General features: G+C 44.8%; 1 protein-coding gene across 1 annotated transcript in view; it reads right to left on the bottom strand.

Moving 5' to 3' along the window:
- FAM117A (family with sequence similarity 117 member A) overlaps positions 1–17,665 on the bottom strand; it is a gene marked incomplete at both ends in the record, with an annotated part of 43,454 nt that extends 25,789 nt beyond the window's left edge. The window contains one exon of the mRNA XM_084239412.1: positions 17,470–17,665. Coding sequence (XP_084095538.1) covers positions 17,470–17,665 — 196 coding nt within the window. The remainder of the gene's footprint in view (positions 1–17,469) is intronic.
- Positions 17,666–26,756: the final 9,091 nt, after the last annotated feature.

Below are 26,756 nucleotides of genomic sequence, written 5' to 3'. Positions count from 1 at the left end.
TTAAGCTTGGGGGTTGCGCACTTCTTTGAATACCAAGCAAAGGCTCATTTCAAACATACCAGGGAGGAGAAACTAGATTAAAAAGAAAGAAGAAAAAGTCACATGACATTTCCCTGATCAAGAAGACTTACCTAAGGAGAAAAAAAGAGGTATTTATAACCGCATGACAAACTTCTTAGCCAGGCCTTCAATTCATTATGAGCTCCATATTTAAGTGTGCAACTCAAGTGAAAGCATTTCTAACTGCGTTTCTGCCTCCCCAGGATGCAGACCACATCTATAGACAGCTGGAGAGAAGAGCTAGGAGAAATCCATCTGGAGATGTCATTGTGGGGGAAAATAAGGAATACACCAACTCTTGTCTCAGCAAGGAGGAAAAGGGTGGTCCCAGAGTGCGTGCGTGCGTGCGTGTGTGTGTGTGTGTGTGTGTGTGTGTATGTGTGAAACAAGAGTAGACAGCAGTTGCTTAGACATTTTTCAATTCTCAAGAAGCTGCAGTTAGAAGAAAAGGAAGTGGTGTGAACTTTTTACCTTTTATCTAAATTCTCTGAAGAGGCATTCTGTAGGATTTCAACATTCTTCAAACCAAACAAAATACTAGCAGTTACTGATTGGAGCATGCTTTCCTCTGGGATCTGCTTGGCCTCTGCAGGAATAGCATAAATAGCACATAACCTAGCCCTCTCCCCCTTTAAAAATCCTCGCCCCATGCTTATTTGGGAGTGGCGGGTTTCTGAGGGCTCTATTATCTCAGGGGACAGGCAGAAGCCTTCAGTGGCTCCACTACTCAAAACCATCTGATTCCTATCAGGTAGAGAAGAAATCATGACATCCAGTCAGCCTGCAGGTAGTCTTTTAAGATAAATGACGTGAAGGAAGAACTAGAGATTGAAGAGGTTCATCCACAATAAATTCTGTGAGAGGACAACTGTGATTGAAACCGTTTCCCAAGTTCTGTTCAGAATGCATACACCCGCCTTGTGACTCCTTCTATAAGAGGGGGCACAGCTTCCAAGGTATTCTAGGAGGGAGGCCCATGACTCACCCTCATGCAGAAGTGAACTGATTTCTCTATGCCACTGAGCAAATGGAGACGCAGGTCTTTTTCTCCAACAGAAGGCTTTTATAAGTACATTTTCCACTCTTGGGTTTCACTGTCAAACTCAACTGCCTTGACTCCCCAGCTGCCCTTCTTTGGGAACTACTGCATAGTTTGGAAGGGTTCTAGTCCTTTCCCTTGCTAGGAACCTGGGTCTTGTACCTGGGTCTTGGGAACACTTCTCTATCCATTGGGCATCTTGGATGGGCCAAGGGAACGAAGCAGACCAACAGAAAATGAGCAATTCCTTTTCTCGTAGGCAAAGTAGAAAGCAAGTGAAAGAAAAGGAAATAAGAGAATTATAGATAACTTTCAAACAGTCAAAATAATTTCTGCTTTGTGAACTATGACTTATTTTTAGCTGCATCCAGTCAGTCTCTTCCCCGACCTCAACCAAACTGCCACACAGCAATATATGTATAGGTAACTGGTACTCAATTTAATATCCACTCAAGTCACAGAAAATGCTGAGAATCTCACAGAATTTGATGACCCATTTTGTTGCCTTCCCACTATGATTCCAAAACCCAAAAGAAAAAAGCTTTTGTTCCTCTTTTGAACTCTCTTCTTGTCAATACTCACACCCAGTAGTGTTAATTCAGAAGTGCCTTTCTGCAACTCCCAATATATTATCTCAATCAGGGACAGTCATCGATGGCTGCCCAAGCTACTGGGAGAAATACTGCAGGGAACAGAATATTTAAATAATGTCACAACCTAAAGGGATCAAACGTAGCATTACTAATAATGGACATTCAGACATTATGTGCCTCTTAAAGCGATGGGCTAAGAAATGTACAGCTTCACCCAAGAAGTGCTCTTGCCAGGAGGTTTTACTTGAGCCCAATCAGGCCCCAAACCTGACTTCCCGTCCACAGGAAATACAGGTGATAGGAGAAAAATCACCATGAGGGCCTCCCTGGTGGCGTAGGGGTTAAGTGTTAGCGCTATCACCCCTATGTCCTGAGTGTGAGCCCCAGCTAGGAAGCTGACCCACACATGGTGCAGCAGACCTCTCCTGACTCGCCCACTGCTCCCCTCAGCAGTGCATTTCAGTAGATCTGCCTGTTCTGTTCCCCACTCTGTCTCTGGTGAATCCTCTCACCACCACCCCCACCCCACACCTTTGGCCTACACCCCAGTTCTTCTATGCATACATAAATCTTTTAAAAAAAGAAAGAAAAATCACCATGACAAAAACCTGAAAAATCCTGAATGTGGGTCAGCTAGAAGACAACTGAACTGTGGTTTTCTAAGTCAATCATTAGAAAACAAAACAAAGGGATGGGTAAAGGAGTTTTAGATAGAATTTTTTTTGAAAGATTTATTTTTATTTATGCATACAAGAACTGGGGTGTAGGCCAGAGGTGTGGGGGGTGAGAGGATTCACCAGAGACAGAGTGGGGAGCAGAACAGGCAGATCTACTGAAATACACTGAGGGGAGCAGCAGGCGAGACAGGAGAGGTCTGCTGTGCCATGTGGGTCAGCTTCCTGGCCAGGTATTGAACTCATGATGCAGTGGCTGGTGACAGCTTGATAGAGCTGACTTTAACCCCTGGGCCACCAGGGAGGCACTCTAGATAGACTTTTTAATGATTTTATCAAGTGAAAACCTTGACGGGATTCTGGGTCAAAAACAAAAAAGCCATCGAAGGGGAAATATTAGATGTCATTATATGATATAGACCAATAATTTCCTGAGGTCTAGTAATGACATTGTGATATGTAGAAGAACGTCCTTAATCACATGATAGGCTACTGAAGCAAATAAATAGGGCTACATGTCTATTTGCAACTTATTTGCACATATCTGCATATGTCTAGACACACACATACATACTATACAGGAGAGTAGACGGATTAGACAACTGTGGCAAAATGTTATCAATGAGTCCAGGTGAACGATGAATGAGTGTGCAATATGCTTACAACACTTTTCTAGATTTGAAATTTTTTTTTTTAAGATTTATTTATTTATTTATTTATTTATTTATGCAAGCACTGGGTACAGTCAGAAGTGCGGGAGGGGGAGAGAATTCACCAGAGCCAGAGCTGGGAGCAGAGCAGGCAGAAGAACCAAAGTACATTGCTGAGGGGAGCAGCGGGCGGCAGGAGAGGTCTGCGCGCCATGTGGGACCCTCCTCTGGTGGCCGGGGAGCAGCCGGGGATCGAACCGGGGCTACAGAGGCCGCGGGCAGCTTCGCAACCCAGCGCTCAACTGCTGCGCCACCGGGGAGGCCCTAGATTTGAAATTTTTATTCCAAGCTGCGAGGGAAAAAGTTGTGACCGGAAAAAGAGAACTAGTTTAATTTGGGAGGATAGAAATTCAATCCATTCTTCAGCAGGGGTCTCGACTCTCACATTTCAATCTTGGCAGGCCATAGTCAAATTCAATAGTTACTAATCTGGGCTTCTAATCTGGGGAAGAGAGGTGGGCAAGAAGAAATGAAACAATGCAAGAGGCTTAATCTAAGGCAAGATTAAGAATTCAAAGATGTAAATCAGCCCAAGGCAAAAAGAAGACACCCAGGGAAGGAGACTTTCCGAAATGTTACATCACCCCAGGGTCGAGACCAAGACTGCAAGTAGAATGCAGGGGGTTCCATCAGTCCAGAAACACCCTGGGAGTGGGATATGACCTCAGGTCTATCCACTCAAGTGGGCCTCATTTGCCATTATTGCTCCTCAGAAAGAATGTGGAAACCAGGGAGACCCCAGGGAATATGGCCAAAAATGGCTAAAGGGAAGGCAGCTGGATCCTAGGAGGAAGGTGAAATAGAATTAGAATGTATGTCTTCCTTCCTCTGTGTGGGTGCAAAAATGGGACATTAAAAAGACTTTGGTGAAAACAGGAGAGAGTCTAGGTGGGTAAGAAGAAGAACCTCTTATTCATCAGAACTGAATGAGGGAGACTGTAGCATTCTGCCCTTGAACAACTCCAGGAAGACATAATTATATGCCCCCAGATGTCTCAATATTCATCTCTGGAAGGCAGGTTATACCAGATGAGTCTGGGCCTCCCCTAGTTCTAGAATTCCCCAACTATTAAAGGGAAAGTAAGAGATGACTACTGACCAATTCAGCTAAATTGAAAGCTCAGAGTTCATGCTATTGTCTGGGGCAAGATAAATTAAAGGTGGGGGAGGAAGGAGACCCAAAGTCAAAGGGAGATTTGCTTTACCTAGGCTGAACAGTAAGCTGTGTTGTGGGCTCCCAAAATATCTCTCCTACCTCCTCCCCCAGCAGGAGTATAAATAGTGCTTGATTTACCTGTGGCTAGCCACAAGCAGAGGGTCTGCTCACGTGACCAGGTAAACTGGGAGCAACTACCCAGGAGACAGCAGAGCTCAGAGGGCAGTTTGCTCACTTGCTACATCTCACTAGCTGGGAATCTGTCAAGACCTCTGCTTTTAACCCTACTCTGGTTCATTTTGCTCTGGGCTGGGGCATGGAGGGCACTCAGTTATGTTCCTCAGAGCTGGGAAAGGGTCAGGGCCAGAATTTAGTTCAGCACTTGGTCCTACTCACACAAAGTCTTCTCTGTTTAGCTCCATCTCTTTATTTAAGTTCTATTCTCAGTCCCCAACTTCAAAGAGGAAAGACCCAACAGACCACTATATCCCATCTGGTGGTCCCCTACCTGGCCTCTGACATCCTGGAACTGACCCGTCCTGACCTCAAATCTGTGGCAAATTCCCAGGCTATGCCTTACCGGTGGAAAACCCCAAAGTGTACAGGGACAACATTCCAAGGCTGCCCCTGTTCTGAAGTCCTAGTCCAACCAGTAGTTCAGATTTCCTCAGGGAGCTCAAAGGCTATGCTGCACCTCCAGAGTAAATCTAGTCTAAAAGGCAAGATTAGATAGATGGCACCTCTAAGGACGTCTGCAGAGGTGCTGGGCAAGTTTTTCTCAGGCATACACTGAGGAATGTATGCCTGTGACCACTGGTCACCTCACAGCTGAGGCTGGCGAGATCACCTTGGCCATGCGTGCGTCCAGAAGCAGAGAAGGCTTGGCAGCACAGCTCACAGGAAGGAAGCTTACACCCTCTCCCCATGGATGGTGGGCTTTGTGTCTGCTCTTAAATCAGGGGCTGCTTCATAGTAGCAACACCTCTTTATATGTAAGGTCAAGAAAGACTTACCCTTCTGAAGTAAAAAGAGAATCTGATCCAAGGAAACTGCTTGGGAGGTAAATTACCAAGACATCCTATCTACACCTTTAAGATCTAGGAGGTAAAGTCTCGGCTGTCACATGAACAAGCAGACAGCTGTGGTCATTTGCACAGCAGCGCCAACACAGACATCTGAGCTACACACAACCCAACAGGAATTAGGGGCAGTCTTTTCTCATCCTCCTGCATCTAGGCCTGATTCTGGATCCCCTCCATCCAGCACTTATTTTGGGGAAGGACAGAACAATGAGGAATCAGAGAGCAGCGAGCATAGCCTAATAACTTAATAAGGTAAGCAATCTCAGTACACAGGTAAAAACACAGTAAGTACTCTTGGGTCATTTCATGTAACTGACCAGAACCCATCAAAATTCTTCTGATGACAATTTAACCAATCTCATGGCTGTAGGGTGCCTCAGGGAGGCATCTCAAATAAAGGGTCTTTTAAAGAAAAGAATTTTTTCAAACTTATTTTTATATTAAGATATAGAGTAGGACGTGTTCACTAGCCCCAATTCTGGAAGTGAGGAGGAAAGTTAGTAAGGAAAATGACAGGACCAATTCCCTTGCCTTCCAGGAGCACAGATGGGTGTGAACACATGGCTTGGTGTGAAAGAAAAGGGACCAGGAAACAAAGAGTAGTGTCTGAACCTCAAACACCAAGGGCTGAGCAATGATCACCAGATCCACCCACCTTGGGCCCCGTGGTTAGTGGAAGGTTTTCACTGAGAGCGAGTCCTCCTTTGAGTATGAGTTGCAACTCCTCTCCACCTGGTTAGATGCACGTCCCTAAGCCATTCAAACGCCCTCCCTCGGGTTCCTGTTGTATGTTCACAAGACAGTACCACAAACTAACTGGCACACAGCCAAGAAAGCTGTCTAGCCCAGACTCATAACCCGGCACCGCTTTCTAAATCAAACTCAACTCCTTCTCCCCCTCAGATCTCTACTATAAAAATGCAAAGTAGAGTATTACTCCACAGCTCTGGCGCAAGAGAGCCTCTCAATTTCATGTATTTAGAAAAAGAAGAGAGTGGAATGAAGAGCAGAGCAAGAGCACTTCTTAGAATAGGGAAGCAGTCTTCCCTAGAAGGTACCTGGATATCCTGAACATGCTCGGTGCCCTTCAGCAGCTGCTGCAACCGTGATGACCCCTCTGCTGGGTAAGGGTAGGGCATGGACTGGGCTTGGACAAAGCGGCTTATTCTCAGAATCTGAGGCCAACTGTGTCCAGCTTGAGGGGTAAGGATGAGCCGCAGTCTCCCGAGGGATGGGCTACTACAAAGATCGGTACCAGGGCCCAGATTCTGTCTCCGCCCCAATGTGTTACGGTAGTCACTTAACTTCTCTGGGTCTTAGGCATTCCGTCTGTCAAATGGGGGAGAATGAGAGATGTTATAAAGATGAGAGAAGAACACTTCCATTCCAAAGAACTCCTGGTACAGTCAGATTAGTGTAGCATGCGTTCATTCTTAAGCTTTCTATTTGGAAATAATTCCCAGCTTACAGATGCAATGACAAGAATAGTACCTAGAACGCTGACCTCACCCTCATCCAGTTCACCTGTTGTCAAACATCTGCCCCATTTGCTTCAGCGTGGCCTTATTCCACTTGCACTTTTTCACTCTCCCACATTCACTTGACGCCCACACATTGACACTCAAGACACACACAAACACGTTCAGATATACACACTGTCCTTTGTTGGATTTTGTATGGTGTTTTGTTCAAAAACAAGAAGGAAGTATGGGAGAGGGGGAGGTTCCAGATGAAGACACAGCAAAGGGGGACTTGCTACTTGATGCCGATCCCATAGCTCTGGGCCCTTCTCCTGCTTCCCGATCCAAACAGCAAGCACTCAAGCTTTCTGATTTAGAGATGAACTATTCCATGGATAGGGACCAGAGAAAGTCCTTGTTACATAGGGAAGTCAATAACTTTTCTCTTTTTCCTCAATAACATAACTACCAAACAACAGCAACAAAGCATTTATATGAACCATGGAAATAGTTTTATTTTACAGAATTATTTTTATAATTATGTGTTATAATGGGACTTCAACATATGGGGCTGGTGAGTAACTGGGTAAGAAAGATTCCATATAAGCATATGGTATTGGAACCCTCAAGAATTCTATACAAACCCTGGTGTGGAGGAAAGAGCTGCCCAGAGGCCTCTGGGGAGGGTTAGGTAACCTGTAGGAAGTAGGCTAGGCCATTCTCCAGGATACCAAATCCCTAGGTGGAGCTTTATCCTGGAGCTCAAGCCCCTGCTATTCCCCTAATTGGGCACATGCTTGTCTCAGAAAGACACCGTATCATTTATCTTAATGACTCCACCACCAGCTAACCCAAAGGCAGGAGAGGGAGACATGCGCTGGTAGAGCATGGGCAGGGAGGGGAAGCTGTACCGGGGTTCCCTACATGAAGGATTCAATTGTCAGCGTGAGGCAATGCTGCCTGTGCCTGCCCCCCACCAAAGGAATGCACCACCCACATTTATTCCCAGGTGCTTTTTTTTTGAGTTCTACATAGTCACACATAAAAAAGACAATGTTTTCTATTAGTTCTATCTTAAGAGTATCCAAAATATCCCTGATGTGGACCCAAGCTCAGTAACCATGACCATGAGCCCACAGAGGCATGGACACCCACCTGCCCTATCTGTCCCTAGCATGCTTCTCATTCCACATGGAAATGGCACATCTCAAACCAGCCGGAAACATTCAAAAACCATCACCATGTCACACATACCGTGTAATAACCATCACCTTCCAATTATCCACACCAAAGGGACAGCCACTTACGGGGTGCTGAAGGGACAGAGAGACCTCTTTGTAGCCTATTTTCCTTTCCAATTCTTTTGGGTAGTTTGACAGAGGAATTTTTGCTCCGGAATCAAGGTATACCAGCGGAGGGGACAAAGGCTTGCGATGTGCTGGGCAGGCAGCAAAGGATGCCACCCTGGGAGGAAATTCATCCTTTGTATCACAGAGATGGTGCCTGGCTTGGGAGAAAGGGGCTGCCAGCCTGGCCACACCCCCGAGGCCACCCTAGGTCGGACAATTGTGAATTCCAGAGATGCGTGAGAAGAGTCCTGGATGGAGAGCATAAGGATTTTATTAGTAAGAAGGTCTTGGGTAAGTCATTTCCTTTCTGGACCTTGGATTTCTTATCTGCAAAAACAGGTAAATACCCGCTGCACCTGCGGGGCAGTTGTGAGGATGACAAGCAACAAAGATGACTGAGAACGACAAAGAGCTAACCTAAAGCTAAAGCTACCTATATTCGCAACCCCCCTGAAAAATACGGATGCCAGAATCCCTTCCAGAGTTGGGAGTCACAGCTTCTTTCTTTGAACAGAAGAAGCTGGTTCAGTCCTCTCCTGGGAACACAGAACTACCCAGGATTAGGGCTCCACTGAGCAAGGACCCAGCTCAGAGATGCACATCAAGTGGGGCTGAGCCTCGCACTGCTCTGCTCTCCCCAATCTCAAAATCCGGACTATGCAATATTGTGAAGACTCTCTGGAGGCATCCCCTCTATTATGCCAAATGCTATCCACCTCCATCCTCAACCCCAGGTTGTATGTCATATCTGATGGGCAGGAGTTTAAAAGACAATCCCCAAACAGGGGCCGTGCGGCAGGTTTTCAGCCAGCTTGCAGGTGTGGGGCAGGGCGCACATGTGTTATCAGCAGTGGTGTTCTCACAGGCGTGTGGGCGATCAAACCCTCACAGAGCACAGAAAACTCTTAGAAGGAAGGCGGTGTGGGGGGTAGGGAAGAGTAGACAGGGGGAGAAGGTAAGAGAAGCTGCCTTTCTTTCCTCCCAGTGACATTTTACTCTGTTTAAAGTTACCCTGAGTGGCAAGTCTAGAAAACCATTTGACTAAACCAGCAGACCAGCAGTTGCCAACTTTAAAGGCAGGGAGGCACAGACTCCATGGGTGACCGTGTGTGAGCCCAAGGCCTGGGGCGTGATAATGAACACCTCTTTACAGCATTTCCCCTTTTGGTGGGGGAAAGAGATGCAAAACAGCGGTGCTTTGTATCACAGGATGCGGCCTGACTTGGAAACAGGTTGAGGTGGGCTTTCAGCCTGATTACTCTCTGAAGCTACCATAGAACCAACAGACCATTCTGCTTCCTAGCCTAGAAAAGTCACTGATTCTGATCTCATTCTCCTGCTTTCCTTTGTAGCGTACTATAACACTATTAAGAATTTGCTGCAACTCTACCTGAAATGAAGAAACACCCAGCATTCATCTTGGCCTCCTTGACCTCTCACCCATATCCACGTCTAAACTTAAAGCCAGGTAGACTGGCTATTTTACAAAAGCATAACCAAAAAAATCCTAAACATTGGCTGTTTCCATGGATCAACCTACCCAAGCTCACCCTCTGGCTTTAAGTGTGTGGGGAAGAGAACCTACAAGCCTAGCGATGACATCCATGGAAATGCCACGTCTTTGCCACCAGCTGGGCTTCAAGCCCAATGATCAGGATGAATAGAGACCGGTGATTTAAAGAGAGAGAGAACACTAACACTTGGGGGAGGGGGCTGCCTTGTAAGAAGCTGGGGAGAGGTATTATAAAGGGGGCACAGTGTGTGGGGACCAGAAGTGGGAAAAACCATTTCAAGTTAGCCTGGGGGAAGTGTGGCTCACTCTTCCCCACCCCTGCTGCCTTTCCAGCAACTCAATCCAACAAGTATTTATTGAGCACGACACTCCCCATCTGCCCTGGCCCTCCCTCTGCAAAAACACTCAAATCTGTTCAAGCTGCAGGGTGAGTTCCATTGCACTTGAACTTGAAACATGAGGTGCCTACCTTTTAAAAAGGCAGGCACACAATTTCCAGCATGGGGAGAAGGGACTAAAGAGCTTTGAAAAAGTTAAGAAACACAGCTGACCATACAAGGCCATAACAATGTCACTTTTGAAAGGAAAAGGAGAGGAGAGCATAAAAACTTAATTTAACCTTAGGGAGAATAATATATTACTGATCAATTAAAAATCAAAAAAACCTACTGGAAACAACCTAGCAGTTTTTGAATTAACCTTACCTAACACTGAATTTTCCTTCATTCAATGCCTTCTCCAGCTTGAATTTATATTTTTTACTCACTTGTGGACATGCTAGTGATTTACTCTTAAGAGTGAGAATATACTCTTGTATATTTACACCTACCCTTGGCCTTTTAAGGAGGTAATAGCTCAGTGCTCTCCTTCATGTCTTCATGTAGGATCAGATGATAAGGGATGCAAGGGACACAGCTGGTGGTAGACAAGACTTGTGCTTGTAGTATGACTATGCTAGTTAGCAGAGTTCACCTAAAGAAGTCACCCACCATCTGCAAGATAGGGAGCTCAGGATCAAAGATGGAGGCACCCCTAACTTACCACTCTGCCCTGCCAAACATCGCTCATCCTCTAAGAAGGACATTCAGGTAGCCTCTGAGAAAAAAACAAAAAAACAAAAAAAAACCTTCCCCAACCCTGATGAGAGGTCTGCAGCTACAGATCAACCAAATCCCTCTGAGGAATCTCCCCCAGCCTCCTCCAACCTCCCCCCCACCCCTCCTTTTATTAGGGAGCTGGAAGCAAGAGCAGCTAATGTTCAGGCAGGGCTGCGCCCAAGGCACTCCATCCACCCCCAGTGTCAGCTGTCTGGGGCTGGTGAGCAAGGCAGGGTAAGTGTCTGTACATGGCCTAGACTTCAGTTCCAGGTTCCCCAAGGCCTGGAGTTAAAAGTTTCCCTATTATGAAATACTTTGATAGCATTCTTTTAAGTTCGTTAAAGTCACCCTTGACTGGCTGCAGTGCTCCCACACAGTAAAAGTCAATTGAGGCTTATTCATTCGGGCCTGAGGATAAACATTTAAATGGCTCCACACTGGGCATTCAGCTCTGTAATGACCCCCAGGAAAAGTGCGGAGAAGAAAGCAAAGTGCCAGGAAGAGTTTTCAAAACCGGGAGATTCAGTGGGGACCATGAGCTGGAGGCCGAGTATAAGCAGCCAGCTGCTCAGAACCTCCCACCATACAGCTGTTCCCAAGAACAAGGGCCCCTTCACAAGCTCCACACCACTGGAGAGGAACTGGAGCACAGATAATTTATAACTTCAAATACAATCCAAAATTCTTTTCTCGCAGAGATCAGGACTTGTTTTTCATCTAACAATGCGAACAGATTCAGCTAATGTTTGGTTAATTCATAACCCTGCAAACCAAATAATGGAGCCCTCTGTGCAGATTCAACTCAGGCAGAGGTGAGTTTCCACTCATCTTCTCTCTGCTTCCACTCTTCCCTGCTCCATCTGTATGACAGGAAAGGGCAACATCCATGGTGAGGGAGAGTGGGGTGGGTGTGGGGGTGGTGAGGACATGGGGGACATAATTAAGCCACTAACAGTGGACAGTCTGTCCACTCACTAACTTGCTGGTGGCACCTACCTTTTTTCTGAACTGGGAAGGAAACACAAAGTTTCCCCTTCTAGCCCTTTAAAAGGGCTCGAAACTGCCTTTAGAATAAATAAACCCAGGGAAATCTAATGAAGAAAGCATGAACTAAGTGTCAAATAGCGTTTGATATATGTGTCAATGTCAGTAAGTACTCAAAAACTGGACCTGCCCCCAGAATATGTGGCACCCAAAAGCCTGACGGCTTTGGCACAAAGGCTCTAGGGGAAAGCTATAACAATCTGGAGGAGGTCGCCCTAACAGTTCCACTAAGACCATGTAAAGGGGTGGTCTAAATGCCCATTACACCATCTATATAAACTAGCAGAAAAAAAACAGGTAAAGTATTCTCTTGGCTATTAAAGTGCCCCATTCCCCTTTGGAAACACTCAAATTGCTACCATATGCAAGTTTTGCAATTCTGCCCCAAATTTTCTAGAAATCTCTATCTGGAAGCAGAGAATAATAACCTCTTCCCACTACACCCCACTGTCATTCTCTCCCTCTTCTACTGACCTTAAATGGTGTAAAAACTCCTAGCTCTGTCACATAAATGGAGAACTTCCCAGGTATAGAATCATATGAAGAAAACACATGAACCCACATGTCTCTGGGTACCAAAGGGATAAAACAGACAAGGTAGTCCCCAATTTCAAGGACATCACCACTGATAACATTTAAGAGTCAGACATTTTGGCATCACATTTTGCTGACCCTGTGCCTGGGGCTAGAGCAAAACTGTCAAAAGCTAGTTTGTACTATCAGACTGGGAAGTGCCTGGTCTATAACGCTTCCCAAACAGAAGTTGCCTCAATCACAGGGTGCTACAGGACAACTGTAGCTCTTAACGGATTTTAGCTGCACCCCAAGTCTCATTATAGCAAGGTGACTACTTAACATGGAAGGGTTGCTCTCGATTCTGTCTCCAGGCTGTTTCTGGCATCAGAGTCCTGAAGGACCAAGGTTTGATGAATGCATTCTCTTAGGGCCCTTTAAAGGAGACCCTCCCTACACACCCATCCTCCAAGGATTAACTTTCAAAGCCCTGTGAGGAAAAGAGTTTAATAATTACCATTAGTATTGCTAATAACAACTATGCCTCATAGTCACTGAAACAGCCATCCCGGAGGAACCAGGTGATGTTTGAAGCAAAGCTTCCCATGTGCCGGTGGGGCAGCCAGCGTTTTAGTGCAGCCAGGCCTACTGTCAGTTCTCCATCATCTGCTTAGAGATATAAACAGTAATGAGGAAAATCCAAATCAGGAGATAAGCCTAGAGTAATTTCCATTTGATCTGAAATGTGTCACTGCAGTTGTGCATTGTTGAAGAGGGGGGGAGAAATTTGCCTAACAGTCAAGCTTTTATGTAAATCCAAATTAGCTTATGCCTACTGAACACATGTCACCTGACAGCGGTGGGCTGGGTAGCCTGGATTCACATGTGCTGATCCTCCACAAAGACTGAGAACTGACTGGAAGCTGATGACCACCTTTCCTTTTCCCCTAAAATGAGGGGGGATACAAATTTGTTAGCTGTATTTGCCCCCTAAGGAGTCCTTGAGGAGGTATATATTATACACATTTGAAACTGATATTCATGTACAAATAATAATCAAGAATATTGTTTCGGATAAGTGAAAGCAAACTTTTTCTATAAAGTGCCATATAAGAGACAAGTTAGGCTTTGAGGAGGCCATTTGGCCTCTATCACAACTACTCAACTCTTGTCACTGTGGCATAAAGCAGCAATAGACAATACCTAAATCAAGGATGATGGCTGTGTTCCAATATAATTTTATATACAAAAACAGGCAGAGGACTGAATTTGGCCTTCAGGACATAATTGCCAACCCCTAGTTTAAGAAAATTCTGGTGGGCAGATAAGCATGGAGGCAGCATTTGGCTTCCCCAGAACCCAGCTGGCCCCAGTGGGGCTGGTCCAATGGAGAAGAATTGGCAAAGCTGGATTAAACATTATCTCCATTGGGCCTCCCTGGTGGCGCAAGGGTTAAGGACACAGCGCTATGACGCTATCATCAGCCACTGCGGCATGAGTTCAATCCCTGGCCAGGGAACTAACCCATATGGTGCAGCAGACCTCTCCTGTCTCGCCCACTGGTCCCCTCAGCAGTGTATTTCAGTCGATCTGCCTGTTCTGCTCCCGACTCTGTCTCTGGTGAATCCTCTCACCCCTCGCACCTCTGGCCTACACCCTAGTTTTTGTATGCATAAATAAATCTTAAAAAATATATATAGTGGGCCTCCCTGGTGGCACAACCAGTTAAGACGCAACCTATGAGGCTGTCCACAGCCTCTGCAGCATGAGTTCGATCCCCGGCCGGCCAGGGAACAACCCATATGGCGCTGCAGACCTCTCCTGACTTGCCCACTGCTCCCCTCAGCAGTGCACTTCAGTCAATCTGCCTGTTCTGTTCCCCACTCTGTCTCTGGTGAATCCTCTCACCCCCCACACCTCTGGCCTGTACCCCAGCTCTTGTGTGCATAAATAAATAAATCTTTAAAAAATATATATTATCTCCATTCAAGGGGTATGGAGACATAAACACTATACAGGACAGATGAGACTGAAACCCAGAACCATTCACCTCCTAGTCCCATTCTGTCCGTCACCAGAGATCCTGGAAGGACGTAAAAGTTAGCAGCTTCCAACTGACATAAGACACAAACAAGAATTTAATTTAAGGGGGAAATGGAGTAAGATATTTACCCTGGGTTTCTATTACCCACCAGTGGCTCTTAGCTTTCTTAGAGTTGACCTTCATTTTTCTCTCCAGTCTCTTCTGCCTTCCACACCCCTAGTCCAGGCTCATAAAAATGAAGCCATTCCTTACTTTATGAAGCTATCCCTTATGGATGAATGGCCGCAGAAGGTAAATCCTGCTCTTTACACCATAAGCCTTTTTTACAAGGTCTAATATATCTTGTCAAGAACACAGCAGGGAGTGTGGGGGGAGATAACTGCACACCCCGAGCACTACATCACTTGGAGATGGGAAACAGAAACAGTGATGACACTTAATTGTTCTTGAAACCCAGGCCTAGCTCCCCTGCCTTTTTAAACAGCTGGATTTCAGAGCCCTGTTTAGAAAGATCATTTTAAAAGATGAGGGAATAAAAGTACAAGGGGAGGCCCTGAAATTCTGAAACCTGCAGTACTGGTTTCATACCAATATGGGTTTGCTCTTTGAAGCCTGAAAAGGTAATTGGCTCTGGCCAACAGTGCTCTCACTTTGGCGAAGCGGAGAGAATAATAACAATATAAGCAGCAGCAGGTACTGTGACAGTACCTTCTATGTTCCGAGCACTGTCCTAAACATCTTATCGCTATGAACTCATTTGATTCTTGTGTAGATATTATTCACTATTTACAAATGAGGAAACTGAGGCACAGAAGTAACTTCCTTCAAGGCACAGAGTGAATAAATGGCAGAACCTGGATTCAAATCCCAGTCATCCGGGACCCAAAGTCATTCTCTTAAGTGTTTATGACTAAGGCATTTCATTTTATCACATACAACCAACCTACTGGTCTAGAGAAAACCACTTCTGCCACTTCTCAAGGCTAAGGAAACAATCTGAATACACATAAAGGTGAAAGTTAACATGCAGAAAACCTGACATGCTCCCACATCAACCTGCAGGTACATTTCCCTAATGTCTGCCCACAAAGAAGTCCACAGGCTCAGGATACTCTCCCCGTCTTTCCTTCCTCTCCCCCCCGCCTCACTGAAAATGTATTAATAACCCCACTACACACCAGGGAAGTGCCTTATTAACCTCTCTGGGGTGTCAGTAGGTGGAGAAATAATTCATCACCCCAATCATAAGCAAGAGGCCACCCAACTTGCCCTAAATCACCTGGTAAATTATGCAGAATCTGCTGCCTGTGCTTCTGAGTATCTTGGGGCCCTTGGCTCCACGAAAGGTACAGGTCATGCAAGAACCCAGTCAACCAAACCTACACTCTTTTCCCTTCCACAGCATCCCCCAGTGTTTGTCCTTTTAACACTAGTTCTATAGTAAGTAGACACAAAACACCTGCTCTTAAAATGTCACTGCTAATGAATTTCCAGCTACCACACAGGCAGGTTTTTTGATTTTTACTAAAAGTGACTACAGTTCTGGTGCCTGCTTGGATTCCAAGGAAGCCCAAACAAAACCAACAGGTTTGTAGCCTTGTGGTTTGCTTTATAGCTGAGGATAGGCATGAGTCTGTCTGGGCACTGTCTTGCTCTACATAGTCAGATTCTAGACATACGTTTGCTAGTTGGTGACCATCTTGCTACCAGATTTGACATAGTTTCTACGTTCCAAGATGCGATGCTAACATTGACAATGAGGTCCAGATAGAATCAAGGACTTTCTACTTCAGAGACCCTTTGTATCCCATTCCTACCAAGGCACTGTAGCAGCTACACTTTTGAAGAGGGACATGTGCAGCAACCAAACTTAGTAATCACAAAAAGCTCCAGAAACTCTGGTTTAGAGAATGTCATTAACTGTTAGATGGCAGGGACCATGACTTTTGTACATTTGGTAAACTTTGAGGCTTGGGAAGTGTACAATGATATTTTCACATCTGGTGTGAATCAAATGAAAGCCTCACTTTCAACTTATTGCCAACCTCCTCATGCAAGTAGGTTTCCCCAATCCTAACTGCCTGCATTTGTGGGGGACCAGTCAATGCTTCGAGTGTGAACACAAAGTTAAGCTTGCTCCTTCCTAGTCTCCCCACCCCACCACAGAAATTGCTATTAAAACATTTTGGTGCTGTTCAAGTAAGTGGGGGCATTTGCCACAGTGTACTTGATTGCAGCCCTCACCCCACTGCCACGTTGGCTGGCAATGCCCAGGACAAAAGCCTTGGGGGGTGGGGGGGAGAGGGAATGGCAGGGGGCAAACTGCCTAGGTCCTGCACCCGCGAGGGCTCCAGCACACACACAGAGCGTGGGTGGAAGGAGACAAACCGCCCAGGACACACACACACACGCACGCACACACGCGCACACACACGATGGTTAGCCATATTAAGCAGGTCAATGATCTGGGAACATACAACTTCTGGGATACACCAAGAGGAATGCAGGGAACCCGAGCGGAGCGTTTGCACCGCAGTAAAAGCCGTTAAACTAACTTATTCCAACGGCTCCAATGAAATCAGCTCCGGGAGGTGGCCCAAAGGGAAGCGGACAAGAAGCGGGGAGGAAGGGCGCTCCGGAGCCGCTGAGAGGGATGCCGGGGCCAAACTCGCGCTGGAGAAGGAACACATGGCTCCTCGGGGCGCTCTGCCCCTCCCCCGCCCCGAGCCGCCTCCAGCGCCCCCCGGCTCCGGCTCCGCGCGAGCCTGCACGGGGCGCCCCTCCCGCGCCGCTTCCTCCTCCTTCCTTACACCTCGCGGCCACCCCTGCACCTTCTAACCACCCCCCACGACCCCGCTGCCCGCTTTCCAGTTACGCCCCCAAGGCCACCCTCCATCTGCCAGCTCCCCCGCCCCTCCCGGCCGCGCCGCCCCGCGCGCTCTCTCCCCGCGTCCTGCCCCGCGTTCCCCGCTCCTCGCTCTCGCCCCCTCCGCCCTCGCGGACTTGCGCGACCCCCTCCCTCTTCCCCGGCCCCCCACCACTTCCCCACTCACACTTTCCCGCGCCCCTCCCCCCAGCACGCGCCCCCCTCCCCCAACGGCTCCTCCCCCGGCACCCGCTCCAGGCCCGGCTCACCTGCGCGGCCACCCCCGTCCCGGCGCTGGTGCGGCGGCTGCAGCTGGAAGGGGACCGTGGCCCGGAGCGGCTGCAGCCCAGACCGGGGGGAGCCGGCGGGGGCTGGGGGAGAGCAGCCCCGTCGGAGCCCCCCGGCCCCTCCGCGCCCCGGCCCCCAGGCACCTCCGCCTCTGCCGCCCGCTGCAGCCCCCGCCATGGCCCGCCCGACCGGCCGCCTGCCTCGGCCCCACCGCGAGCCCCACACAGCACCCCCCACCCCCGCTGCGGCAGCTTATCTGCCCTACGGGGCGGAGACCGGCCCCCTCGGTCCAGACCTCTCATTGGCCCGTGGAGCCCCAGACCCCTCCTCTCAGCTAATCCTCGGCTAGCTCTGCCCTTTCCCGAGGAGCATTGGTCAAGGGACCTAGCGATCCGCCCCAAGACCCCACCCACACCCCACCCCCGCAGCGGCCCCGCGGCCGAGGGGCCGGCGATTGGCCGGGCCTGAAGAGGGCTGGTTCTTCCGCGCTGCCAATGAGAAGACACAGAAAAGGGGAGCGTCACACCCAGGCCCAGGTAGTATGCAAATATAGTGTCACGTGACGTGAGGCTGGGTGGGGGCGGGGCCGGTGTAGGTTGGAGTCGAGTACTAGTGAAATCTTTATGGGGGGGTAGGCAGGAGTGTCAAACTTCCCGCAGCTGAGTCCCAGTAAGCACGGGGAAAGCGACAACTTCAAAAAGCATTACTTTTGGGTTAACCCCCAAAACAGTAGCTCAGAATTCTCATAAGATCTCAGTACTTCTTGCAAGATCCAAACTAAGGTTCTACACATTAATGCATGGTTTGCATATATTTGCATGCTATTTGCATTATATTCGTGCATTTCAAGGCTACCTTGCCTCGTGTGGTGCCCACATTAGTCCTTCTCCACGTTTCCAAGTCCCTACTTGGTGTTGATACAACCAAAAAAAAAAAAAAAAACAAACAAACAGCTGTTAGACAGTAAATTAGATTGAAACTGAAAAAAAGCAGAGAATTCCCCTTCAGAGCTGTCCATTCCAAGTCTAGCTCAGCAGAATGGAAGGAACAAAGTGACTGAGAAACGTGCCCAAGTTTGCACAGTCTCTCCATCAGTAAATCTTGGTCTTCCCAGTTCAGTGCTCTCTGACCTACAAGTCAAAATAAGACTGGATGGTCCCCAAAGAGAATGCATGCAGTTGTGAAAAGAAGATAGCATGAAGACATAAGGGAAAGCAAACAGCATTTAAGTTACTATTATAAATTATCACTCTTGCTATTTGCTAACCATTTTGTTCTATATATGGAAAAAAGCTAACGGCAATCAACCCTGCATAGTCTGCATAAGGGACTATCAAAATAATTGGATAATTCCCTCCAGATTTATATTTAGCATTGAATTCTATTTTTGATCTTGCTACAGATTTATCTTCTATTTCTGTTTTTGCCCAGTTTAATGTTAAAATGAAGTTATTCCCTGAAGCCATACTAACTAATCAGAGAAAAGAAGGTAATCTGGGCGCATCCTGTGAGGAGAGGTCATTTAGGGATTAAATATTGAAAACAGTTAATAACCAAAGTGGAAATTAAAGAGTTGGTTGAATATTACAATTGGTCTCCATACATGCAATGAATTGAAGCAATGGAACATCATGAAGAGAGGTTCCCCCACTCCAAGAGAGTAAGTCCTCTGGTAGATTTGAAGGATTTACTTCAAGATCTGACATTTGAAATCTTTTTTATTCATGGGGAACTACTGTAATTCTTTTCCATGGAGAGAGCAACCTTACCAAAGGCAGACAGACATGACAAAAATTGATGACCTAATAAAAATTCAGAGTCTTTATAAACTTAACTCAATTGAAAAAAAGTCACAATTTATAAAGTTTCTCAATTTCAGTTCATTGAAAGTCTTCATAAACTTCTTTTTTATTTATTTTTTTAAAAGATTTATTTATTTATTTATACAAGCACTGGTACAGTCAGAAGCACGGGAGGGTGAGAGAATTCACCAGAGCCAGAGCAGGGAGCAGAACAGGCAGAAGGACGGAAGAATACTGCTGAGGGGAGCATCGGGCGGCAGGAGAGGTCTGCGCACCATGTGGGACCCTCGCCCTGGCGGCCAGGGATCCTACAGGTGCTTCAGAGGCTGCGGGCAGCTTTGCAACCCAGAGCTCAACCGCTGCGCCACTGGGGAGGCCCTAAACTTTTCTTTTTTAATCCTCATAATCTGGAAGGAGAAAACCATACATTCTTCTTATGGTGCAAGTAGGGAAGTTGAGGCCCAAAGAGGTGAGTTCTATTAATTCCTAGTTCAGAGCTCCATCAGACCTCATTGGACCATTGTGCCTCATGTCTTCATTAATAAAAACAGTAACAGCAGCTAGTATCCATGCCAGCAGCATGTTAAGCACTGTGCACACATTATCTCATTTAATGATTATGATGCACCTATGAGGTGGATATGTATTTCCTCTTTATTGAGGCTTAAGAAAGAATATGACCAAGGCATAAGCTGAACTCCTATTCTTATAAAACTTTCTTATGAACACAGAATTACCATTTTCATTTTACATAGTCTCCAAAGATGCAAATTTGTCTTTTATATTAAAATTGACACATGTCTGTTACTTGATAGCTTTCACATACACCATATTATTTAATTTTCACAATAGGTGTGTAAGATAGAAAATGTAGATACTATTTTACAGCAAGCTAAGTCACAGAGGCTAAATGACTTGCTCAAAATCATCTGCATTGTAAATGACAAACCCAGGACATACATGCTAGGTCTTCTGATTTGTGTTTCAAATACTTTTCCAACCAACACTCAACTTATAGATCACTGGCCTGTCTGAGAACCAAAGGGTGGGCTAGTTGGTCTCTTAAAATCTCTTCTTGCCTAAGAACTGATTTCATTTTAGGACCCCTCAATGTTTAAATTTTCAGTCAATCTTAGGAGATGATGAATGGTTTTTATTGTTTGAGCTATATAGTGTATGGTGGAGGTAAAAGCCTGGTTATGAGGAATTTTAAAACATTTTGGGCAAATGACTTCCTTTATCTATGCCAGAATCACCACCTGCTCCATTAACCTCACAGAATTGTTCTAAAGATAAAGTAGCATGTTATTGGACAGATGAATTCTTTCTTTGGAGAAAAAGCTCCCAAGAATGTGGGGTTTAAATTTTGTTCCAGGAGCCTCCCTGGTGGCACAAGAGGTTAAACACGGTATGATGATGCAATCCGCAACCTCTGCAGCACAAGTTCGATCCCTGGCGGGCTAGGGAGCTACCCACATGGCGCAGCAGACCTCTCCTGTCTCACCCGCTGCTCCCCTCAGCATTGTATTTCAGTCTGCCTATTCTGCTCCCCACTCTGTCTCTGGTGAATCCTCTCTCACACACACACCCCTCCCCGCATCTCTGGCCTGTACCCCAGCTCTTGTGGGTGAATGAATAAATAAATCTTAATAAATAAATAAATAAATAAATAAATAAATTTTGTTCCAAAGTCGAGGAACCAGGAACTGAGTGCCTGGACAGGGCAGAAGAGCCAGCAGAGGTGGCACAGCTTAAGAATTAGATCTTCTGAGTCCAGAGAGTCATGGTCCTGCCTGATAAGTTTCTGGCAAAAGACACTAACGTTGACCCTAGCTGGAGCAGTGAGAAGGCAGACGTGCATAGGAGAAACCAGTTCTCTCCTTACCAGGTATCATGCCCAACCAGCTGTCTTATTGCCTTCTCTATCACTGATAGCTCCTCCTGGCATGGACATAATGGGTGGATAAAGACCTCATCTGAAGATCAACCCCTGTCTGTTTCCTTCAATAAAAGAAGCCATAGATTTGGGGAGGCTCAGCACTGCTAAAAGGAGATCCTTGTCACTGTCCCCACTGTCATCCCATCAACAAAGTTACCATTAATAATTCATTAATCACAAATTTATTGAAATGATCACTATTGCCAGACACAGAGCTTAGCACTAAAAAATGACAGTAATGTTTAGAGACATGGCCCCTACCCTGGAGTTCACAACCCAGCAGGCCCTGAAGCTTTTATGCAAAGGTGTCAGTGGGCTAGAGGCTATTCCAATTGAGATGTGACCTGGTTCCTGCATTCAGGACTTTGGGTCAGAGGCAGGCATTCCAAAACATCAAGTGGGGTATTGATATACACCAAGTATATCGAGTAGGTGTTTTTTTTTAATCTATAGGAAAATGCCCTAAGGGTTCCAACAGCAAATGCTCAGTCTCTTCACCCCAGCCTGCTCTTGAGATATCCATGCTATCACAAATAAATGAGAACTCAAGGAACTGGAGTTATTTTCCCCATAGGTGTGAAACAAGAAGTATAGCCACTCCCCAAGCAATCTCTCTAAGGCCTGGAATCTTAAAAGCTGCAGGAGTCTGAGACACTACCAAGAACAAAAGGTTGTAGGGAATTCTGGAAGATTATAGGATCAGCAGTGAGGCTTTATCCTTCTGGCTACTGAATTTAGAGATGATTGTCATAGCAAAGAGAAGCTTTTTAATTCTGAAGACATTCTCTGGTCCTACTTCCAGGGTACAAGTAACCCTTCTCCCTCCCCTCACCCCACTCAACATCACAGCACACACACATACACACACATGCACATGCACACACACACAGTGCATACATCTCTGCCGCAAGGAAGGAGAAATGGGAGTTCAAAATCTCCATTTCTATCCCCCAAACTATGGTAGTCAGTAGTAAGTGTTCAGCAGAAAAGAGAAGTTTTGATATTCCTTGGTACTGAGGGCTATCACTGAACTTCTTGGTAAATATCTAAGCACGTACATCTTTGGCCTCCAGGTTCCAAAATAATAAAACAGAAAATAAAATGACGCAGATATACAGCGTCTCTTCCGACCTACCTCCTTTCCGCAGCCTCTGTCTGAAATGCCGAGCCTGGCTCCGCAGGGACCAAGATCCTGAGGAAACGGGGTCAGAACGCAGGAGCAGAGCCCTGAGAGGGCCCGGGCAGGAGCTGAGGGAATGAATGAGGTTATGGGAACAGAGTAGGGAGGGGGCCTAGTCCTCAATGCTTCTCCAACTCTAGTGGCCTCCCTTTTCCCTGTACCCCTTCCCTCTTACTCCCAAGTAACCAGGTGGCCTGGATTTTGATCTCCTGTACTTTTTCTGACACATTTTGCCCCTTGCCGTGGCCTACCACTTTCTGACTTGTGTCTTAGTTATCTTACTTTTTCATTCTCCTTGGTTCAGATTGGATGACTTTCGGTCCTTCTTTTCCTCTTGGTAAAAATCAAAGTTCCTGCTAAACAGCAGTCTTTTATCTTATTTATTTATTTATTTATTTATTTATTAAGATTTATTTACATGTACAAGAACTGGGGTACAGGCCAGAGGTATGGGAGGTAAAAGGATTCACCAGAGACTGAGTGGGGAACAGAACAGGCAGACTGACTGAAATACGCTGCTGAGGGGAGCAGTGGGTGAGACAGGAGAGGTCTGCTGTGCCACGTGGGTTGCTCCCTTGCTGGGGATCGAACTTGTACTGCAGTGGCTGCGTATTGCTTCATAGGTTGTGTCTCAACCCCTTGTGCCACCAGGGAGGCCCAACAGCAGCCTTTTAAATACAAAGATTCTTCATCATTAACAATAATGATGGTGGAAGTTTTAAGACAGGTAAAGGGAAAATTTGGGATCACAGATACCAATATTTTGGCATACTGGATCTAATGACATGCCATGAAAAATGCAAAGTAAGTTGATTTTTATTAAAAAACATAGTAGAAATATTAGACACTCTATATGATTCAGTCATTCATTTTACAGATGGAGGATTGAATGCCCAAACAAGAACATGTCAGAGGCCACTCAGAAAATCAGAGGCAGGGGTGGAGACCAGGGTGCCTGCATCCTGTTTGGTGTTGCCTCAGAGCTTAAATAACTTATGAAAGAATTTAAGTGGAATAGTATTCAGCAATAAAAAGGAAAAATACTACTGATATATCCTAAAACATGGATGTACCATAAGAACATTATGCTAAGTGAAAGAAGTAGATGCAAAAGACCACATGTTGTATGATATATTTATATGAAGTGCCCAGAAAAAGCAATGTATAAACAGAAAGCACATAAGTGATTGCCTAGGGCTGGGAGTGGAAGCAGAGATTACCTGAAAATAGGCACAATCAAACTTTTTGTGGTGATGGAAATGTCCTAAAACTGAAATGTGGTAACAATTACACAATTTGAATAAGTTTATTAAAAATGATAGAATTATATATGTACAGTGAGTGAATCTTACAATTTAATGAAGCTGTTAAAAAGAAAAAGGATTTAGATAAGGCTGTGGATAATAGACCCGTGGCCTGTAGGTGATCCTACTTATCGTTTAAGGGTATGTTCCAGGAAATGAATATTATCACTCCCTTTTAGGGTACCCCTAGAAGTTCACTGTGAGAGACATAATATTTGGCTCTTTCCTCTATGGAATACCCAGAATGGACGTTAATCATTTTAAAACATTCTCTCCCACTCTAAAATATATAAACTTCCTATTATCAGTACATTAAAAGGATCATACACCACAGCGAACTGGAATTTATTCCAGTGGTGCAAGAATGGTTTACTATACACAAATCAATTAATGTAATATACTACACATCAACAAAAGGAAGGACAAAAATCATATGATCTTATCAATAGATGCAGAGAAAGCATTTGAAAATAAACAGCATCCATCCATTTATGATAAAAACTCTTAACAAAATAGGTATAGGAAGAGCATATCTTAACACAATGAAGGCCATATACTACAAAACCAGAGCTAATATCATAATCAATGGTGAAAAACTGAATCTTTTCCTTTAAGATCAGGAATATCAGTGAAATAAGCCAGAAGGAAAAAGAAAAGTATCGAATGGTTTCACTTATAGGAGGAATATAGGGGAACCAAATAAGGAATCAGGAAAAACAATAATAATAATAATAATAATAATAAACAAAACTAGCAGGCAACCATAAATAAGAGACATTCTGCAAGGAAGGGGGAGGAAAAGGGATCAAAACAGGGGAGAGAAGAGCACAAGTGACTGTGGTGATGGTTCATGGGTGAACTGGTGGTGGGAATCTTACGGGGAATACACAATTATGTAAAAGATATAAATAAAAAATTATAAATAAATAAAAAATAATAAATTAGGATCAGGAACAAGGAAGGCAAGGATGTCCACTTTCACTCCTTTTATTTATTTTCATATTAGAGGTTTTTGTGAGAGCAATTAGACAACAACAAGAAATAAAAGGAATCCAATCTGGAAAAGAAGTGAAATTATCATTATTTGCAGATGATGATATGGTAACATATATAAAACCCTAAAGAATTCATACAAAAATAGTATTAGAAACAATAAATGAGTGTAGAAAGTGTCAGGCTACAAAACCGATATATACAAAATCTGTTGTATTGCTATATGCAATAAATGAGAAGAAAAAGAAAGTAAGAAAACAAATCACATAAAAAAGATTAAATAGCTAGGAATAGGGCCTCCCCGGTGGCGCAGCGGTTGAGCGCTGGGTTGGGAAGCTGCCCTCAGCCTCTGCAGCACCGGTTCAATCCCCGGCCGCCCCGGGCGAGGGTCCCACATGGTGCACAGACCTCTCCTGCTGCTCCCCTCAGCAGTGTATTTCGGTCAATCTGCCTGTTCTGCTCTCTGCTCTGTCTCTGGTGAATTCTCTCACCATCCTGCTTGTATACAGAAATAAATAAATCTTTTAAAAAAATTAAAAAAATAGCTAGGAATAAATTTAACAAAAGAGGGAAAAGGTACTGTTAAAAGATATAAAACAAGAAACAAAGAAATGGAAAGATTTCCCATGTTCCTGGTCAAAAGGACCTACAAAAGCAATATACAGATACAATATAATCCCTATCAAAATTGTAATGCTATTTTCCAAGGAAATAGAATAAAAAATACTGAAATTTATATGGAATCACAAAAGACCCTGAATAGTTAAGCCAATTTTGAGCAAAAAAGAACAATAAAAACTATGCATCATGTTATCAGATTCTAAACTATATTGTAAAGTGATAGTAATTACAGCAGTATGATATTAAAATATAAACTGACACATGCATCAATGAATTAGAATCAAGACCCCAAAATAAATCTACACACTTGTTGACATCTAATTTATGACAAAGGCACCAATATTATACAATGGAGATTGGCAAATCTCTTCAACAAGTGGTGCTGGGAAAACTGGACAGCCATATCTGAAAGAATGAAACTGATCAACCTCCAACTCTATACATAAAAATAAATTCAAAATGGATTGAAGACTGAAACAATAAAATACAAGGAAAAAGACATAGGTGCTATGTTCCATGACATCAATGATAGGGATGTTTTTGGGAACTCAACCCCAATGACAAGGGAAATGAAATTAAAGTAAAAATAAACCATCAGGACTACTGAAAATTAAAAAGCTTTTGCAAAAAGCAAAAGAAAATACCAGCAGACTAACAAGACAGCCTATAGAATAGGAGGAGATATTATTCGCCTATCATATATAAGATAAGTAGTTAATAGCCAAGGTATATAAAGAACTCATCCAACTTAACAAGATCCTCAACCCAATAAAAAAAGAAAAAATGGGAAGAAGGTCTGAATAGAGAGTTTTCCAAAGAGAATATATAGATGGCCAACAGACATTTAACAAACATTCATCATCACTGCTTATTAGGGAAATGCAAATCCGAACCATAAGATATCATCTCACACCTGTGATAAAAGTTTACATCAAAAAGACTGTTAACAACAAGCAATGGTGAGGATGTGGAGAAAAAGGAACACTGTTGGTGAGAATGTAAATTGTGTAGTCATTTTGGAAAACGGTATGAACCTTCTCAAAAAACTAAAAACACAACCACCATATGATCCCACTTCTGGGTATCTATGCAAAGGATATGAATTATCAACTTGAAGAGTTACATACATCACAATGTTTGTTGCAGCATTATTTACAATAGCTAAGATATGGAAGCAAGCTGAGTAACCATGGATAGGCAATTGGATAAAGATGTACTGCATATACACAACAAAATATCATTCAACTACATGGAAAGATGAAATTTTGCATTTGCAGCAAAATGGAAGGAACTTGAGAGGATCGTGTGAAACAAAATTAGTCGGAAAGGTAAAGACAAATATTGGATTATTTTACCTGTATGTGCAATATAAGGAAGCTTAGTGGGTAGATGCATAAAACAAAGCAAACTAGTGGATATTGAAAACAGA

This window comes from Talpa europaea (assembly GCF_964194135.1).
Source record: "Talpa europaea genome assembly, chromosome: 7".
Taxonomy (NCBI): domain Eukaryota; kingdom Metazoa; phylum Chordata; class Mammalia; order Eulipotyphla; family Talpidae; genus Talpa; species Talpa europaea.
This window is presented reverse-complemented; position numbering and strand designations above follow the sequence as displayed.